The sequence below is a fragment of the Chamaea fasciata genome, unplaced genomic scaffold, assembly GCF_029207755.1.
Source record: "Chamaea fasciata isolate MVZ Bird 193981 ecotype frontalis unplaced genomic scaffold, bChaFas1.0.hap1 SCAF_5, whole genome shotgun sequence".
Classification (NCBI taxonomy): Eukaryota; Metazoa; Chordata; class Aves; order Passeriformes; family Sylviidae; genus Chamaea; species Chamaea fasciata.
Genome location: NW_027094090.1, coordinates 52,909,674 through 52,930,704, shown reverse-complemented (window position 1 = coordinate 52,930,704; position 21,031 = coordinate 52,909,674). Strand labels below are relative to the sequence as shown.

The 21,031-nt window shown below is 39.1% G+C and overlaps 1 protein-coding gene across 1 annotated transcript; it reads right to left on the bottom strand.

Moving 5' to 3' along the window:
• Window positions 1-2,622: 2,622 nt before the first annotated feature.
• Window positions 2,623-19,093, bottom strand: TTLL1 (TTL family tubulin polyglutamylase complex subunit L1). Its single transcript, XM_066183688.1, has 10 exons — window positions 19,020-19,093; window positions 15,840-15,972; window positions 14,446-14,654; window positions 13,076-13,256; window positions 11,870-12,004; window positions 11,593-11,701; window positions 8,507-8,650; window positions 6,657-6,743; window positions 5,326-5,489; window positions 2,623-3,790 (listed from the first exon to the last, which is right to left on the bottom strand). The coding sequence occupies exons 2-10, from the start codon at window positions 15,950-15,952 to the stop codon at window positions 3,661-3,663; spliced, it is 1,272 nt and encodes a 423-aa protein (XP_066039785.1). The 5' UTR covers window positions 15,953-15,972; window positions 19,020-19,093; the 3' UTR covers window positions 2,623-3,660.
• Window positions 19,094-21,031: the final 1,938 nt, after the last annotated feature.

The window sequence follows — 21,031 nt, the reverse complement described above, 5'->3', positions numbered from 1 at the left end:
TGTTGAGATAAGAACAGTTAAATAATTGGAAGTAAAATAAGATGCAATGATAATAGGTAGTAGTAGTAGTAGTAGTAATAATACTAATAACGGGAAAAAAATCACAAGTGATGCACAATACAACTGCTCACCACCTTCAGACCCACCCCCCCCTTCCCAAACCCAAATGAGCCCTGTTGAGTAACTCCCCCAGTTTAGAGACTGGCCATGATATTCCATGGTGTAGAATATTATGGCCAGTTCAGGTCATCTGACCCAGCTGTGCACCTTCTCTCTTCCTTCTGTGCACCTCCTCACTGGCAGAGCATGAGACAACACACACAAAAAAAAAAATAGTCCTGGACTTAGGATAAACACAACTTAGTAAAAACCCAAAACAACAGTGAGTTATCAACACCATTCTTATTCCAAATCCAAAACACAGCACTGCAACACAGCTACTGAGAAGAAATTAACTCTATCCCAGTTGAAACCAGGAGAGTTTAGTACTGATAATCAGAAAAAACAATCTTTGAATATTAGAATTCCATGTTATTTCAGTTTTGTTCCTTAAAACTCCCTTTACATACACAGGGGTTTTTTATATGTTAGAAGTGAAAATATAATTAGGCCTTCAAACTTCAACCTCTGCAAAAAGCCTGTCAAGAAAAGGAAATGAGGAGAAAGCAGTCTGATGTATATAATCACTAGACTATTGTTTTTAAAACGAAAATGGAATGAGATCAGGAAGAGAGGGTCACTGCATTTGCAGTGTCTTTGAATTCTTGCTCTTTAAGGAGAACATTGCATGACTAAATTCATGTTTAGGTCAGTAAGATAAATTACTAGCAATACATTGGTTGGAGATATAACTAAAATGTGGTATCAACATTTGAAATCTTAATTCTAGTTCTGAGACTATTTACCACATAGTCAAAGATTCCTATCAGGTTTTTACTATCCTAGTTACTAGTGTTTCAATGCTTTTCTTTTGAGGTAGTACTGATAATTTACTAGATATTTTACAAAGATGTTTCATCCTCAAGGGTTTGAAAAATGCTTTCCCAGTACTACACTGGGCCAGACAGAAGGATTTGCATGTTTAGAACTGATAGGTCTGCTACAAAAACACTTCCCATATAAAATACTTCTTTACAAATACTTTATTTTACTTAATGTATCTGCTATACACTGGGACAGAAATCTTTGAAAGCAACAGCAAGATTTCCAGTCCTGACTTTTGAAACATTGAATAGTGAGGATGCACATGAGCTGACTCTTTCCAAGCCAGTAGAACACCCCTAAACAATTAAATAAGAATATTCAGTATTAGTAGTATTACAGATAGTGCCATTACTATTTTGAGTTGTTAATGTCCATGCTCTGGAGGCCCTGATGCAAGTCATTGCCTACCTGTGATAACATCACACACAACACAGAGTACCACCAGCAACCTAATGTGGAAAAAGAAGATTATTTACATGCTATTATCAGTTTCGGATCATTGTGAAATTACACTTAGAAGTATTCCCTGGATTCAGTCTCCACAGCCTTCCACAACCATAAATCCTAAAAACCCAGACCTGGTTTTGCTGTCATGTTAAGCCTTCCCAGAAAGGAGTGCAATACAAGAACACCACAACAACATATCCTCTATCCCAGCCACTACAGAAATTATTCACAAGCAGTGAGAGAAATCTTCATTTCCCTTCCATCACAGTACCCTTGTTATGTCACCTTGTCTGTCAAAAATATAATCATACTACAAAATACTATTTACTACAGGTCCACAATCCCTAGGGCTGTTACTACTTCCCACTTTATTCCTAACAGGCAGTTAGGGGTAAAACCGGAAACATCTGCCCACTAAATGTCACGTAATTAAAACAACACATCAGACTACACCTCTACTTTAGAGCAGCTTGTGTGTCAAGGCTCAAATATACAAGCAAAACTCACAGTTAGGAACTGAGAAAAACAAAATCAACTCTCCACCACCACCATACCAAAAAACCCAAACCAAAAACCCCAACCCCAAAATACGAGACCTGGAATTTAGGTCAGCTTTACCATCCTGTAGTTATCATCTTGTCTTTGCCTTAATTATTTCAAGAGTCAACTACAGTATGCTTTTGTAGAGGCCAGTGAGAAGATCCAAGTCTGATGAAGAGAGAATCAGTTAAGATTTTATTATAGTGGAATCTACAAGATTAATGAAGATTATGCTTGGAGTGACTCAGCCTACACATTTCATTCTTTACTGCAAGGAAAAACCCCAGATTCTGTGTAAGGATATTGCTCAGCGCAGCCCACATTTGCACCCCCTCCCCAACACAAGCTGCTCTTGCCAGACTGTTCAACTGCCCCAAAGACCACAGTTTGCTGCCCTCTTCTAGGAGGACCTTTCAAAGCAGAAGAAATGGTGCAGTTGCAGGTGGTCTGGTTTAGGCATTCAAGAAGCTAAAAACTTCTGGGAGAGTTAAACTTCACCAAAAAAAATTAAAAAAAAATTTAAAAAAGAAAAAAAAAAAAAAAAAAAAAGGAGGGAGCAAGAAGGAGAATAAACACAACCAACGCACACTACCATTTATAAATAACAACCCAATATTTGGTTGGAAAGTCAAGTGGAAGCAATAGCCAATCACAGATCCCACTAGTTTATTTATATGCTCTGCTGTTAGAAGACTGAAATACTCATTTTTATCTTGCTTCTTAGTTCTGGTACCTAAGTTTTGCATTGTAGTTTTGGTAGTTAATCATCACAACTGCTCTTATCATAGCTACCAAAAATAGTTTGCCATGTGCAACAATATTTTTGTTAAATAAAATATACAAAAATATACAGATATTTGACTTATATACATGCATAAATAGACTGAGAGATTCTGGTGCAAATAAAGACTTATCATCAGCTTCAAGCAATGAGATTTATCACAGTATCTGGTTGTCTGTTTTCCACAGACATGCACTAACTCAAAATAAAAATTAATGGCTAGTGAAACATTCCATCAGTATACCATTGAAACACTCCCTCAGTCCATAAAACTTCCTGCCTTTAAAGAGTTAGCAACTCAGCACACTTAACAGAAATAAAAACCCCCAACCCTCAGCATACAAAGACTTGCTTTTCAGTTTGTTAACACTGGTTATAAATCAATAGCTGCATTAACTGGCAACAGCCTCAAGTACCTATACTGCTAATTCTTTCTAGCTGCTCTTCTTTTACTACAAGAATCTGGACCACCACGGTGAAAATATTAATACTTACCACCATCACCCTTTTATAGAATCCAGAGCTCATTTATTATAGGCAGGAAGGGATAGGCTACTAGAGGAAATAAATACTATCCAGAACAGCAAGGAGTTTCTTTCAGAATATGCACTTACAGTTGCCATCTTTATAAAGAAAGTTTTTGATCATTATTGAGAATTAGTTCATACAAATTATATAAACCTAATTGTATATACATACACACTCTATATGTATTGTTGTAATAATTATCAGGTCAGTATATGTCTAGTACTGTTCCTGGGTTTTGAGTGTTTGATTCACTTTTCAAAGGCTGTTTTGTCTTGGTTAGTATTTCCTACACGCAGTGCAGCAAAACACGGGAATCTGTTCCAAAACTTCAAGTTATTCTTGATGTCTTCCTACCAAGAGTGCAGCTGTTTTTTCTGTCATCACTTCCAGGTGGTCAGGACAGGCTTTCCTGAATCCCTTGCACGGCTTCCTTTGACCCCCGGGGACTGCCCAGGACGACCCCGCAGGTCGCGGTCAGTGCCATCGCTCTGCGCCATCTCCTCATCGTACCTGGAGGTAACAAAACACATTCAGTGCCTCTTCCTGCTGCACAAACAGCACTGGGTCCTGTATATTCTATTTCTACGTTCTATTCTGATTATTATCTAGAACTGGAGTTTGATACAAGCTGTTCCACACACAGCTTTATGCAGGCATAGCATGACATGCAGCTATGATTCTATGAATCTGTAATATTACAATACAGATCATCTGAAATATCTTCAGCCCCTGTTTAAAAGAAACAAGTCATCTGGCAACTTTAGTTAAATTCCTGAGTTTGAAATTTCGTGCTTGTGAAATTCCCCCTGTACTTCTGCAGGTCTGTGGTGTCTTGGTTTCCCAAACCAAGACGTGGTTAGGCAGAACATCAGCCTGCTGCCAGTTTAAATAAGTCCTGAGCTATTGTTTCGAAGGGAGGATTGCTAGCTGCAGTGTTAGAGCTCCACTCTTGCATCACAGAGAGAGAAGGGAAAGAATGAGGTGAACTAAACAGCCATGTGATCAAACAAAATGCATTTGATGACACATATTTGGTAACACTTAACCACAGTGATGAGTGGTTCTGTAAATATCTAAATCCATTATTGCCTTTGATAACCTCAGCATTTACTGCATTTCAGCTGCTGTGCAAATCCCAAGCAGAATTTGGTTATAGAGAGGTAATTGTAATTAACAAAAGATAACGCTAAAAAACTTTGTAGAAAAATCATAATATATACTTAGTTATACTGTTACATAGGTATTCATGGCTACCGTGTGTATAACATTCATTACATCTTAAATCCTAATTCAGAACACTTTTATTTAACTGATTTTACTAGTACAGAGAAAAAGTATTTAAGGTAAGTATGAACTAGTGGATCAGCTATGTACATAAAGTACCTTCCTGACATACTGAGCAATTACACCACTAGTGCTAGAGAATCTATCCAAACATTTTCTCAAAAAAGACGAGAAACTGTGTCAGCAATATGGTATTCAAATTAGTGTTCTTCTGCATAAAACCAATCAATCCCAGATAAATCTTGCAGACACTCCAATATAAAAATCTGTTTCCTTAATTTCTCTCCTCATAATACGGATTGAGGAATTTAAAAAAAAACAGAATTTTTTATTATTTATTACTACATTCATTATTCACAGGACTCAAGAATCATTATTTCTACGAACTGAAAGTATGGATCAAATAACTTTTAAACCAGAAACAACTATTTTAACTATTAGTCTCCATACAATTAAAGTTCTGCACATGTAGAAGACAAACATTCCCTTTGCTTCTGTCCCTCAGTTCTAGCTGCTGGAAGCTCAGAAGGTGCAAGCAGGGGCATTATCAGACAACATTCTCTCTGGATATGAGGCAAGGGAATTCTGCTTTAATGCACTCCCACCTCCAATGCAGCTCCAAAAAAAATGAAGTGATACTTTGTGCCCATTTTTCACATCAGAATGAAGCTCACCTCATCTTTTTGGTCTACATTACACATCAAAAAAAGTGAGGTGGCAGAAAAACATTGGCCTTTATATGAAACATTGATAAAACTTACAAGACTTCATAATTGCCCAGAACCTCTTTTGGAGGAGATTTATTCCATTTGCAGTCAGGAATTTCCCCATTAGGCACAGCAATGTTAAGCGTGTCATTAATAAGATTATACTTCAAGATGCGATCATTAGCAGTGCTGGAAGTAAGAGAAGGGGAAGCATTAACCTACAAAAGGAAAAGAAAAACCCAGTCAGTATCAGTTTTTGCAGCATTCTCCAAAAAGCATGTGTGATGTCTGTGTGTACCATAAGGGAAATTGAGCCCTGGTGGCTCAAAGCACATCTTTCAGTTCCTTAGGCACTGGAAGGAATTCCCCACTGGGCATTTTTCTTTTTACACAGACAGGAAAGTACCACTCTGTTAAGTGTCTGCAGTGTCAGCCTGAAGATTTCTGCTGAGATGAGATTCACCAGGGTGAAACAGACAAGACAGAATTATTGTTTCATTTTCTGTTTACATAGTTTGCAAACCCCAAACATCTGAGTGCTTAAAATTTTCCCAATTTACATGAAACGCTGTTACATACAGAAATCTGCGGCTCTTCTGGGTAAACAACTTTTCTCTAAGTTCTTATCTGAGTTCTCCCCTGTTACACTGTGAGCTGGAGAGTGCTCTCTATTCAAAGCACTACATTGTATCTTGTTTTAATTAAACTGGCAATTCATTTAACATGTCTTTGTTCCACATTTATTTTGGAGAAGTAGTATCAGAACAATGAACAGATGACTTTTTTTAAATGAAGTTCACTTCAAATGAGATTAAGAAGGAAGAGAGATGGATAAAATTTATACTGAACATACAGAACTAAAGTTAATACACCGAAGAAAGATTTATGTAAAAAATAAAAAAGCTTTCCAAATATCCTAATTATCCTTTGTATGCCACTTTTGTTTCCTCTCAACCAATATTAAGGCCATGACAGCATTTAAAAATTAGATTTGATGTCATGCTCCACCAAGTCAATGCCCATTTTTCCAGGTACTGATCCAGTATTTAACAGGGCTGCTAACATTCAGACTGTCTCTGCAGTTGTATGGATACACTGGATTTAGAAACCAAAACAGAAAGTCACAAACAAATAGAAACACCAAAAAAAAAAAACCAACAACAACAACAACAACAACAACAACAACAACAACAAAAAAACAAAAAGGAAAGAAAAGCACATGCTAGCTTGGTCATCATATGACCTATCTCACTTTCCAATGTTTTTCTTAATCCACTGATCTGATAAAAATATTGTTTAAAAAGGGGAAAGACTACAATGAAATCTACTTAGTTTCAATCTGTGAAATAAGAAGGAAGTTTTTTCTCTATTTTATAAAACTTTACCTCAATTAGCCAGGGTTTAAGCTTGTCATCAATGATAATGTCATATCCATAACACTCAAAGCAGTGTTTATCATTATTCATTACAGGCTGGGGAAAAAGAAAAGACAGTAATATGTATTAAAATCTATTCTTCAGTAAGTAACCCAATTATACACTTTCTTTGCTAGAAATCACATGTGATGTCATTATGAATCTTCTACAACATTTTTCAGTGTTGTAACTCAAATATAAGCTTGCAAACTAGTAGATTAAGCCCTGCCACTTTTTTTGAGGCTGTATGCAAGTATTTCAGTACTAATGATTGCATTGATGCCAAGTATCAAGTTATGTTAATTCCCCATTATGCTTCCGGAGTGAAAATAAGTGTTTTTATACTTTGCAAAAGTAATAACTATATTTAAAGCCTGCATGCATCAGGAGAAAACAAAGTTTGAAAATTTACAGCTCCATATAATTGTGAATTCTTTAAAATTTAGAAAAGCAATTCAAAGACATTTCTTTTATTCTGCTGCTGTAACTATGCAGAAATTTTAGGTCAAACAATTAAAAACCATATTTCAAAATTATTATTACTCAGGGTAACTATAACCCCAAAGCCAAGAGAGACCAAGAATGAAGCTGTGCTTAGATGCACATCCTCTAGAGAACCAGGAGCTTCCCAGCATCTGCTGAAAAATTTGCAGTATGAATGGTATAATACTTTCTTCTATGTGAGCCTCATTAGATCTTTCAGAGAAACATTTGTGAAGGTTTCTGAGATGTTTACCCCATTACTAATAATGAAACTTTTCATTTCTTCAGGGACTGAAAGGGGGAAGGAGGAACAAGAATCTAATTACATGTGCCATTGTCAGAAGGACAAAAGAACAACAAATTTCAAGCTCATTCTCACCCCTTTTCCTCCACTTAGGTTCTGCTAACATTTGATTATATCCCTTTTCTTCTCCCAAGTACCTTCGGATATGACTGCACAGCAGAGGCCAGGTTAAGCCATGCTTCCCCAGCTCCCACTGATCCTAGCTGCATGACCTTGTCCCTGTTTCTCGTGCTGATTCTGGTGTTCATCGGCTCCTTCCGTGACTCAGCTTATTCCCCTGGCAGAACACCAAGCCATCAATAAAGCAAGGTAGTAATTGTCAGTGCACAAGTGAGCTGATTCAGCTTGAAATGGTGCCAGGATCAACCCAAAAGAGATGACAAGACAATGTACTTGGGACCAGGAGAGTCCTTGGTATCAGTGAGCTCCTCAGTTACCCCAGCTGACTCCCAGAGTGATACCTGCCCTGTAATGTGATCATAGAATATTACCCAAACACTAGAAAGTCCCTCAAGAAGAGAACTGGCTGCTGTTGCTTTTTTCTTCTTTTTTAATAAATTCATGATAACTCTGTGACTTGTGTATAAAAGTGGTGAAAGTACATTATGTAACTCAGATGAACTAATAGCCTTAGGTTTCCTTTGATCAATTGTCCCCCAGAGATTTCTTTTTTCTTTGACACATTTGTTATTGCTGGAATGACGTCACACATTTTGGCAGAACTTAATACTATTCACAAGGGCAGTATCAAGTCATATTAAATAGTTCACAAATCCCTCAAGGAAAGAGATTTATTCACTCCTTCAAATAACCACAGACAGCTTCAACCCACTCACCCACCCAAGATTCAGTTCCCTCATCTCAAGAAATATCAAGAAAACAAGAGATAAGAGAGCTGCAGAAATCAGCATACACCATCACTCAAAGAGCAGAAAACAGATGTAGGGGTTTGAATGGCAAGCTCACTTCCATGGTTATGGGAAGCCTACAACTGGACTGCTATCACTGGCAGCACTCCAGGAACAGCACTCACCGCCACAGCCTTCAGGGACTGCACAATTATCCAGTGGATTTCATCAAATAATTTGTTGGTGACTTCCTTTCCACGGGTGCTCTCCAAATACAGGCGTAAGTTACTCACTGTCCACTTGCCTCCATGGATGTGGTTGTAATCATCCTGAAGAGTTAAGAAGTTCACTCAGTCTAAGATTGTGAAGTTGTTCAGCAGGTTTTTTTCATCCCCACAAAAAGTCCCCTTATACTTACAAGTGCTGCTCTAAAAACAAACCTGCCTAATTGCTCTTGCAGCTTTATGAAGACCTCAGCTTTGAACTGCCCTCTACATAAACAACTGCTTTAATTATAGCTCTAATATGCTTGTATAACACATTACAAATCAAGTAATAAATCTTTCTTATGAGAAAAAGAACAGGTACTTTGACAGTTTTATAGTCAAGTACGAGTTATGATTTGGAAATCTATGTTTTAAAATGTGGAAGGAAAGAACTGAATGTTTTGCTCCTCTGGGGATAAGGAAAAAGCAATTAATGAACAACGGCAGAATTTCACTGAATGTGGCAGTTGTAAAATGCAGCACTTGAAAGTGTTTGTTTATTTATTTATTTGAAGTACAACTTGTCTGTTCCATGGTATCTTTTTAATAGTGCTACTGATAACAGCTACATTTAAGAACACAGTGAAAAGACACTTAAATTGTTATAAAAAGTTAAATTTTTCAAGTAATTCAGTACAAAACCCCACTAAGTGTTACTGAAACTGAACAGGGGGAAACAGGAAGTTACCTTATGTTGTCTTTTCAGAGGTTATCAAGGCTCTGCATTATTTCTCTTTAAATGGAAAGACAAGAGCAAAGCGAGGGTTGTTCATACTGATGGAAAGGCACATGTTCAGCCCTCAAGGAACTCTCAGGACAAATGCTTTGTCCCTTTATCAAGTGTTCTCCTCAAAGCATTTCTGAGAACTAATGATTGTATGCCTGCTAAACTACAAAACACAGAATGCATAGAGCAGAAGAAGGTTCCCAGAAGAACAAATTCTGTCATCCTCTAGAACACAGTCAGAGGAGCATCTGTCTTATTATTAGGCTTTCTCCCACAGCTCCCCCATGAGTAAATTTGGAAAACTGGACTGTACAAATAAAGACCTGAAACACGGTTCTCAGGATTTGCTCCATGGAAGAAAAATGTCTTGGGACCAGATTCCAGCAAGGGAGCAGAGATCAAAGTTTCAGCCCTCTTTGCCCTTCAGAAGAAGTACACAAATCAAAACAGATTGCAACTGGGTAGAGCTTTACATAGTGACAGTTGTTTAACTGAATACATTAAAACAACGTGAAAACAATTATGCATAAGAATTATCATTGTTTAGTTTGTATTACACATGCATTTTCCAGCACCTCATCATAATTTTTATAAATTTCTGACAGCTCAAATTAGGTACAGTTTTAGAAGACTAAAACTGTACAGTCTAAATGCCTCCACAATTACAGGTACATTTAAAACAGAATAGCTTAACATTAGACTTCTCTTCTACCTTTTTGCTAAACTGAACAGGTATCAGTGGTTTACAATTTATAAAAAGCTTTTCAAATATTCTAGTAATAATTCCACATTCTTAGGCTGCTACTGCTATATCCATTTCTGTTGTCCTTTATTCTAAGTGACCTCACCACCACGGTCACATCTCTTATTTGGGAAAAATCTCGAAGGCCGTTCTGTGAAGGCCATTCTTTAACTGGTAGAGAAGATGGAAGGGTGCAGAATATCAAGGCAAGGCAACGTACCATGTGCCTCACATCTTCCCTGCTACTGGCAACAACACCAGGATCTTTTCTCTAAGTTGTATGAGACCTGCTTTCTACATAAGTAATTCTCAATGTGCCCTGTCAAACCAAAACATGTTTGAAGCACTTCACAAATCAGCACCTGAGCAATAAAATTATTGTCGTACCGAAAAATTGTGTATTTGACCCATTACCCTGGTTTAGAACTACCAACATTATCATACCCATTGTTGTTACAGCAATATCCAGACAAAAACAGTTCTGCTATGCTGCACTTGTTATGGAACAGTAGCAGAAAATCTCCTTCAATTTAAGAGATATTGTACAGATCTTGTGTATGAGTGCTTGTGTATACCTACATTAATATAATCAGGAGCATGTGTGTGTGTGTCCATACGTATTATTTTCCATACCATTAAAACAAAGCTTCTGGCATTAGGAAGTGCAACAATAGAGTTCTAATGACCGTACCAGAGGCATGGTGTGCAAATCACAGACATCCGCTAAAAACACCAAAGGGACAATCATTATCAAGTCATTCCCTGAAGGAACAAGGCTGGGGAAGTGACACTTTATGCCCATCTATGTCACCTCTGCCCCACTAACCTACCCTCCCCACTGCTGAATTTCAGCCTACTTGGACATAAGGAAGGGCTGCCAAAGCTCTCACGTTTCCACATGAATATCAAAGGCGAATTACAGGACAGAACTGCTCTGCAGGCAGTGCTCCAGCTTTGTCCATGCAAGAGGAAGCCACCAGATGGCCTGGCAGCATTTATTTATCTCAAGTTTGCAACTGCACATTCCCTTTGTTTCCTACAGAAGGAAGGCAGGGGCAGGAGGTTGGGGGAACATTGGAAGTTGTTGTAAAGTCCTGCGATGAGTAAGTGCTGGAAATAAGAAATTAAATTAACTGCATGCCAGAGAGAGAGGGAAGGGGAGATGAGAAAGGCGATATTAAACCACTATTATAAAGCACATATCCACATGATCTAAGCTTATTAATTTCATTGTTCAATTCATAAGTGAGCATACTGGCTTTTAAATGAAAGGAAACCCCTGCTCTCAACTGCTGTGAGTCAATACTGAAAATATCACATTCTATTACAGAGCTGCAACTCATTTTCTTGACTTTTGGGTTGTGGTTTTCTAAAATGTCTAAATTCTAAAATGTTTTTATTTATAAGTCCACGGTGAAGTATTTTAATTGCAAGATGATGAAGAGTATGACAAAATCTTTAGGTCCCAAGTTTTTGGGACAATTTAAGAAAATCAGTCTTGCTACAAAAGAGTATCTAAGAAATCAGCACACTTACCCCATGTTTCTGAATGGCAACGTTTGTAAGATGCACAAACATGTTATCCAGTTCACTTGTACTTGGTGTGTATTTCACTGTGCAAAACCGGCAAAATCCAAGCTTATACCTTAAATGCAAAAAGTTATTAAAACGTGTTAAATCCCTATAAGAAAGAAGGAAGTGAGCATCCTAGGATACCACTGACAGCTTACACTTCTTTGTGCAACATGCACAACATGATTTTGACTACACTGGACATTATCTCTAAACAAAACACAAAGACATGCAACCTTACATGTAACATCTCAGTGGACGATAGGTAGACACCAAAACATAGAGACGAAGGTCAAATTTCTTTCCACCAATTAGTAAGGGATTGTTGATGTAGAGTGAAATCACATAGGCTTCTTTGGAAGACTGAGACACAAACCTGAAAGACATAAACCATGTCTCACAATGTATTTGCAACAACACAAGCCCTGAAGTCTTTTACTTCTTTAGAACTGTTATGTAAATTTTGAGTTAACTGAAATCCTGCATCTTGTGCCAAGACAACCTATAAAGTTGTGGTGGTTCATAATACACTCTCAGCATCAGGCCTTATATACAAAAAAAAAAAGCTGAAAGTCCTATAGAGATAACCAAGACCAATTACCCATTTAAATTCACACAGTAGCTGACCAAGCCATTCAGAATGCAGCTCTACAAACCAGCCTTTTTCCCTTTAAGAGAATTTAGAGCTTGGCAAGGTCCAGACAAGCAAAAAGAATGTAGTGCATTACCTTCGTTATTCAAAGTCTTGTATTACTGGAATATTTGCAATTTCTGCTTGGTGTGCAATTGCAAACCACTGTGAAAAGTTAATATAACTTTCAGATTGTGGCATTCTTCAGATTCCAAATCAAACGGGGAAAAATACTCAAATGATATTCAGCCAGTCACTTGATCACAGGAAAAAAACATTAGTCGTGTGATCAAAACTTCTACTCAGAGAAAAACATAAAATTGCTAACCTATTTCTTTTCATCCATTTGGAAGGAGATCATCAACATGACATGTATTATTTTGTGTTCCAAATGGAATATACATTTATTTCATAGAAATGCATTCTTCCTCTGTACTAATTTAAAAAGTGATTTAATATATATTAAAATATTATTGAAATTGCTGAGGGGAAAATTTTTCTCTTGCCCCCTGTTATTTAATACTGTGAAGAAGAACAATTTCTTTCTGTGCAAGTTTTTCCCCAACAACACTGAAGGCAATTTTATAAAGAATATTAATTGAACAGTTCTGATTACCTCCTACCAAAACAAGTGGTATTATAATCTGTTGAAGGAGGAAGCCAGATAACAGCTGAGATTAAATGCAAATGTAACTATAAAATGAAAAAGCAATAGTAATAATGGAATAGTTTTCCCATGCACCAGACGATCAGCATGCTGATGTAGTTCACCTAATTACAAAAAGTAAAATAAAGGGGTAGGTTTTAAGAACTTACGAAGATGTTTTGCTGTCTCGAGACCACTTTTTTATTTGGGAGAGTTTATTGATTAGAAATATTCCTTTTCCTTGGGCCTTGCCACAAGGTTTCATAATCCAAGTGCTGGAGGGATTCTTTCTGAATTCTTCAACAAAGAGATTATAATCGGCAGGAAGCATAAAAGTCACAGGAACAAAATCTGAATTAAGGGGAGAAAAACAAAAGGTGCACAATTAAAGACACTATCTCATAAGGCTATTGACACATAAAGACTGAAAAAGAAAAGTTCTGTATTTTCAGTTTTCCACTTTGGCATGATTCACCTTCATTAAGACTCATGTTGCTTTTTATCTCATTTACATTTGAGTTTTTACTCAAACAATTGCAAAAATGTTGCACGATGCTAACTTCATAGTAATAGACTCTAATTCACGTGAATAGATTTTCTTCTTCCATTTATATGCTGGGCAATTAAGAGTAGTAGATACCGTTCCAACTAAACAATTAAAATTTCTCAATTTCCTGTATCAACTTTCACCATACTTTATCATGCTCTGTGCAGGCAAAAATCACCTTTGGCTGTGTAATTTTTATTTCCATGTAACCCCCATTATTCTTATTTATTATATCTTATTCAGAACTATTATTTTTCTTTGCCCCCACACTCAGTTTTATGATGATTACTGAAACCTAAAGAAAAACATTTGTCACTTTTTTTCTATTAAATTATCTTCACTTCCATCCTTAAAGAACTGCCTTCTTACATGGGTGAAGTGTTTTCACTTCACTTTTCCAAGATGTAATTCAACTCCACATAGCCCACTCTGTCTCACTTCAATGCTTTCTGACCTCCTAACCAACTCTGCCTTCCTCATTCCTGATCTATTCTTGGTTTAGTTTCGGGATTTGGGTTTCTTGGATATTTTTTTTTGTCTGGTTTTGTCTTTTTATTTTATTTTCTAGCAGTCATTATTAGTTCCCCAACTCTTCCCAAATTTCCCCTCTGAAGTGTTTGTTCATGCAGTTCCATCTAGAGCCTTTCTGCAAAAAGTTTTAGTTTTTGCTCCAGTGTAAGATTTTCACATAATGGTTTTTCACTTTTGAATTAAACAAACTGCAACAATCTCTCATATGAAGTAGCAGAGCCCTTTGGTTTCACGACTGACCTAATTGCAAAGTATCTTAAACCCACAATTTTCCCTCTCCAAAATAATTTTGCAAAACCCCAAATCAATGAAACCCAAAAGAGGAATAGAGCACTTCAAGGAGCCACTTTAATGTCATAATACTCCAGGGGTTCAGTACTTCATGCACAAAAAAAGCTGGTTCAATTCCAGTTATTGACTCCCTAAGAAAAAATCCGAAGGCTGATAATAAGAACAACATACCCAAATAAATATATTTCCCATTTTCATCCTTTTCTGCAAGAGGACTTCCTTCTTTCTCAAGTTCTTTTCTGTATCTCTTGATATTCTTTACCATCAAATCTTTTCTGGTCAGTTCATAGTGGTTTGGGAAATGATTGACAATTTGGTCATCAGAGAGGCGGTAGCCGGTTTCCACACTGAACACGTTTCTGATTGTTTGGACGCTCATCCTGAAACCAAAGACAGCCACCAAATGATTTCTCTCAAGTAACACACTTCAGAATGACAAGTTAGAGACCTTTTCACTCCAATTTCTTCATCTTTTCTCTCTCTCATTTCTCTTTATATTTAATATTTTGCTGCAGTGACAACCCAACTTATCCTGAAGTTCTATTACCAAAGCAAATGAAATCCTGCTGAAGGTTTATTCAGTCCCTCTGCCACCACTGAAACTGGTGCAGGAAGTGAGGACAGAAAGATGACAAATGGGTCCTACTGGACTCTGGCTTGTTGATAGATCAGTCCCAAGCAGGGCCTAAAAATGACTGAAGTGCAATCAAACACTACAGAATCTTCTTTCTAAATCTGTCACTTCACAATCTTGAAACTTACCTTTCCTCTTAAAAAAAGCCACAAATCCAACCTCCTACTGACTGCCTTGCTACTTGGATTACAAAGGAATGGGAACATATGACTTGAAAACTGGTTAAGAGGTCTTGTTAAAAACACCTGTGATGTTTAGTTATATACCAGCTGAAAGTGCTGCAGTGACAGAGTCATCAAACCAGTTATCAACAAAATTTTGCACAGAAGAGCAGGGACACAGATGCAAAGAATTTTCCATAATAGATGTCTCAATGTGAAAATTCAAGAATATTTCCTGAATGCCACCAATTTACTACATTATCATTTCAGGAAGAAAAAAAAATAACCCGAAACAATACAACCAGTCACACTGCCATTTCCATGAGTGTTTCCCCACTCTCCCAACTGCATTCCAAAAGCATGAGCAGATTACTAGATTCCAGCCCATTTAAATGAGTGGTTCGCAAAGGGTGCATTTGGCAGCACAAACTGCCATTCTGATATATTTGAAAGGAACATCACAAATTCCTTGGTTTATTTAAAGATTACTGTTTCTGCCAGTTTAATGGATTACTGCATTCTATGACTGCATTTCATGGTCTTACACTAGACAAACACCAAATGAGAAGATTATTTACTCTCCTCCTTTTCCCACAATCTTGTTCTAATTTCACATTCACTCTCAGTATTGAAATGTTGAATAATTAGCCTCAATATAAATCATTATCATGACGAGAAGGAAAGTAGTTTATTACAGCAGTCTGGACTCTGGTAACAGGGCAAGCCTCCATAACACTGATAAAAGAAATCGATAATTGTAGTGTACTTACCAATAAAAATTCCAGTCTTCATTTTCTGCCACCTGAATCCATCCTCTTTTTTCGAAGTTATTTATTAGAACAGATTTTTCTATGTCAGTTACCCACTTTACTTTCCCTGCCATTATCCTAAAGCGGAATCAACCTGTTCATACAGAAAAGTTCAAAGTTGAAAACAGGGGAGGATACAGGGAAGTAAAAGCAGAAAAGCGGCACTGAGAAAACACTTTCACATAAGCATATGAGTTTAAAACCCAAGGAAAATAACACCTAGGCTCAGACTGAAACCCTGCATTTCTCAGCTGGACAGCTGGACACAAGGACACTGGTTACAGGACCATTCACACCCCCCACCTTTTACAAATAGGCACACAACATCTGTCTTCCCTTAAATACTACTAACAGAACCCCCTATCCTACATTGGGCAATGATTAAAGAACCAAGAGTGGTGAACAGACATTGTGTTATTTCCAACTTATGAACATATATTTTTGCTTTGTTTTGAAGCAGGAAAGTTCATCTGGATCATGTGGTGCCTGTAGAATAAAAACCCATGATTCCAAGAGAAAACCCTTACATGGGCTTTTCCCTTTACAATCCCTTACATGCTTTATCAACAATCAACATTTGCAGTACCTCAGGGCAGGGAACTAAAATGACTGACCTGGCAACTGATATCATTAAACCCTTGGAGAAGGATTTCCCCAAACGTCAGGTTGTTAGAAGAGTGCTTACAAACTGCATTTCAGCTCCTGACACCAGATGTCACTTTCTGCATTAGATCTCTCACTTGCCCAGGTCAGCCTCTTGTTAGGATCACTCGACCATTCTGGCAGGAAGGGACCTCAGCAGGTCCCTTGGAGCAGCCTCCTGCTCAGTGCAAGGTTAGCTACGAGGTCTGGACAGTTTGCTCAGAGCTTTACTCATTTATGTTTCGAAAAGCCCCAAAGACACAGACAGCACAGCTTCTCCGGGCATCCCATCCCACTGCCTCACTGATCAAATGGGGGTGGGGTAGGGGGTGGTTCTCCCTATATTTTTGTTATTTTCCCTACATTTGTTATTATTACTCACATCACTTTCCCAAGAACAAAACTCACCATGCAAAGGAGTGGGAGTGGGCTGGGTTATCACACATCCACAAGCAACACCATCTACTGCCCATTCTACATACAATTTTCCATTGGAAAGTAAATTAAAATATAAAATCACCTTTACTAAACGTAGTAACGTAAGTAATGAATGTTAATTCAATTTAATGAATTAACAATGCAATGCAATTTCTGCAAGTAACATGTTGGGCTGGAAAACAAGGGGACTTCATTTTCCAGGACAAGATATGGAGATGTAGATTTGCCACCAAGCTCAGGCCCCTATTGTTTCTTTCTGGAAGGTATAACCCACACAATCCCACGTTGACTATTTATCCTGTCAAATCCTAAAAGGCTGAAATGTTTACTAATAAACTTCGATTTCAGAAAGTTTAAGACACACATATTTTTATTCATGTTGGTAATGCAATCTAAAATCAAGCTTAGACAGAAAAGAGCATACAAAGGGTCTGTTTTCTAATGTGTGCTTTTATACAACCCCTAATTCTACAAGGTCATGATCTTCCTCTGGGCCTTCAAGATATTACCAGAACAAAAGTAAATGACAATCTGTGACTCACCATCAGTGACTCACTAATACCACACACCACCTTGTTGTGGTTTTAAAAATTCAGGGATTAGTCTGCTTGCAATACAATTGTCCCTTCAAAAGGAAATGCATTAAAGGCTACAACGGTATTAACCAACCACAATGTGAACGTTCCAAGAAACTTTAAACCAACGCTCTTCACATCTCCAAGCTACCCCATGAGGTTCACCAAAATTCAAACCTAGCATTATACCACTTCTCTGACTCCTTGATCAATTCACACACAGGAAGGTGGGCTGAAATTAAGCCAGAGCTAAACACTGGAGACAGGTTCTACCAGAAATCAAAAGAAAAATCAGAAGAGTGCAATTCTTTTCCTGTTTAGGGAGCTCGGTGTCTCACAGATCCCTCCTGCTACAGAAGGATTGAAGGGATAGTAATACAACTACAATACAGACTGAAAATTCCTCCTCGGTTTCTGCAGAGTTTGATCAATCTCAGATGATGTTTAAGTGGCCTGTAAACAAAATCTTCCAATTTTGTACACATTGATCGCCAAAACCCACAAACAAGAACGCACAAAAAAATACGGAATTTTAATACAAGGTAATTTTCTAGAGGAATCCTCTGATCTGCAAATAAGTATTCTAGATAACTTGATGAGACTGCACAAGATAGCTACACATTCAAACTTCTGGCCAGCTGAGACCGCTAGATTCACAAAACATCAAAGAACTGCATAACACAGCCATAGCCTACATATCTGTAGTAATTCAAATCCTTCACAAAACACCAGAGCTCCTACCCAAGAGACAGCAGGTATGTGACACAGGCACTGCAGGCCTGCCACTTCTCCAAAGCACTGCCTTTCCTGCCCACACTGCTCCCACGAGCAGCAGGGAAGCCTGGCGGCAGCCTAACCCCCAGATGAGACCTCTTGCAGTACGAACTGATGAACTGAGCTCCAAAAGCAGCCTGGCTGGCATCACTGCCCCTGTAAGAAGCCAGTGGTGCTGATGGCAGACTTTCCACACCGCAAAACGTGGGTGAAGCTGTGCCTCCGGAACCTGAGCCAGCAACCTCTATTTCCTTCTAACAGCACAAAACGTAACCGTGCTTCGTTATTAAGTTTACTACTGGAATATCCAGTTCGGCTGTGCCATCAGAGGAGGCCAGGAGGGCCTGCTGCGACATCCCCAGAGTGTCAGGGAGCAGAAGGAGCCCAAGACTGAAAGAGACACAGGGCTGCGTGGGTGTGGGGCGCGTTTGGGGTGGTGGCGGGGGGTGTGTTTCTACGCGTGGGGTGGTATGTCTGTGTGCAGGTGTGGGGTGGGATGTGTGGGGATGTGCGGGGGCTGTCTGTGCGTGGGGAAGGAGCGGGGGTGTGTGCATGCCTGTGGGGTGTGTATGGTGTCTATAAGGAGGCGTATGTGGGACAGGCAGGGGCTGTGGAGGAAGGGGAAGGGATTATGTAGAGGGGCTGTGGGCGTGCAGAGGAGATGTCGAGGAGGGTTCGGACACCCACGACCCGCCCCGCGCCCCGGGCTCACCTGCCGGCGGGAGCGCGACCGCCGCTCCCCTCAGCCCCGGCCGTCCCCGCCGGGCGCCGCCATCGCCCCGCCCGTTCCGGCCGCCGCCCGGGGCGGGGCTGCCGGGGCCGTCGCCGGCCATGTTGTGGCCGGGCCGGGGAGCGTGGCGAGGCCGGCGCTCCGCCGAGGGGCTGGAACGTTCCGCAGTCCCGGCGGGAAAGCCGCGAACCCCGCCCAGCCACCTCAGCCCTGGCCCTGCTGTTTGGGGACGTTCTGGTCTCACGCCTCTGCGGCCTGGGCCTGCCCCATCGTCAGGAAACAAGTCCCTAACAAACATCAGTCCCCGAGTAAATGGGGGTTTGTGAAAGGCCGTCGCGTAATTAAACCTTCCTGGATGTTACCAGAATGTAAAACCCCCAGAGACACTCAGATGCCAAAGCTCAAGTCCGTGTTTGAGCCCATCAGGTGCTAAAATGTTCATCACCATCCAGCTGCAGGAATAGCTGCTTTTGTACGGAAACTGTTCAGAAGCAGCAGGCAAATTTTCATCCAAAAATCTCATCACAGAACCCCAGACTGGTTTGGGTTGGAAGGGACCTTAAAGCCCATCTCATTCCAATCCCCTGCCTTGGGCAAGGGACACCTGCCACTATCCCAGGTTGCTCAGAGCTCCATCCAACCTGGCCTTGGACGCTGCCAGGGATGGGGCGGCCACAGCTGCTCTGGGCACCCTGTGCTGATGACAACAACAATGGGATCAACAACTCTAATTCACAGTGAGAGCTGAGTGAGAAAAATAGTACATAAGAAGTTACGGTTTTAGTTCCTGTGCAGAGAAGCCTGATTTATGCATACAAAAATCCTTCCAAAAAGAAATTATTAAAGACACCTGCCATATATTAAGGTCACTGACGTTCTGTGATAGGCTTGAGACAAAACAATAAAATACTACATAGTGGACTCCAGAGATCTGAAGAGTCTCTGAGGGAGACCCTGTAAAACAAATTACATCTAGTACTTATTTTGTCTCTGTAAGACAAATTACTCATTAAAAATAAGATACATTAAGACAGTAGCTGAAATAAGCAGTTTGCAGTATATTGGAGTACAGCAAATTCCTAAGGGCCTTAATTCCCCAAATAATCTGAGTACAATAAATATGCATTGTTATTTGCCAGGTGATGCAACGGTAATAGGCTGTTTCAAGGATGCAACTACAAGGAAAGAGTTAATTTAATAATTCATACACTGGAGCTATTAAATATTCCCTAGTTTAGCTATGAAAGCAGCTGCAAAATGCAGCGTCACGTGTGTGGCCACGTGCAGTGGAAATTTCCTAGCGCAACAATACCTCTGGCAGCAGAAGAGAGCAGCCTTCACAGCCTTCTTTCGATTGAGGAAGGTATGTCTGCTGTGGCAGCTGACCGCAAGAAAAGTGAGCCTGAATCGTCATGCTTGTCAATCCTTTTTTGGTCCTGTATCCATCATACCTCAGAGGAAAGCTGAAAGGAAGTTCACTTTTTAAAATGTATTAAATATTTCATTAAGGACAGAAACACTTGGGTTGTTGTTTTTTTTGTTGTTGTGGTTTTTTGTTTTTTTTTTTTTTTAATGTAAGAGTCTTTTAGCTTAATTCAGCAGTTCTTAATTGATGTTACAGTTCCAAAGTATAAAAAAGATGTTGTTTTGCTGTCTCTCTGAAAACTACATTGACGGTATTACATCACAGCTAATAATAGATGCTGCAGTTTTCAATTTTAAGGCATCTCCACTTTTTAACATTATTGTTAAAAAAAGGGGAAGTGGGGTGTAATTTGAGAGCAGCTCGGTGATGCTTACTATTATTGTATCAGGAAATGCAGTGGCAGCCCTGGTGTGCTATCTTTGTGACAGATATGACTCCTATGATGACATTTGGGTATTTTATTTTAAGCTAGAGGCAACTCACAAGGTTACCTGTATGTGCAAAATTCAGCCTGGTTTCAGGAGAGGAACTATTATTGATTTAAAGTGGTAAATACAAGAATTGACAT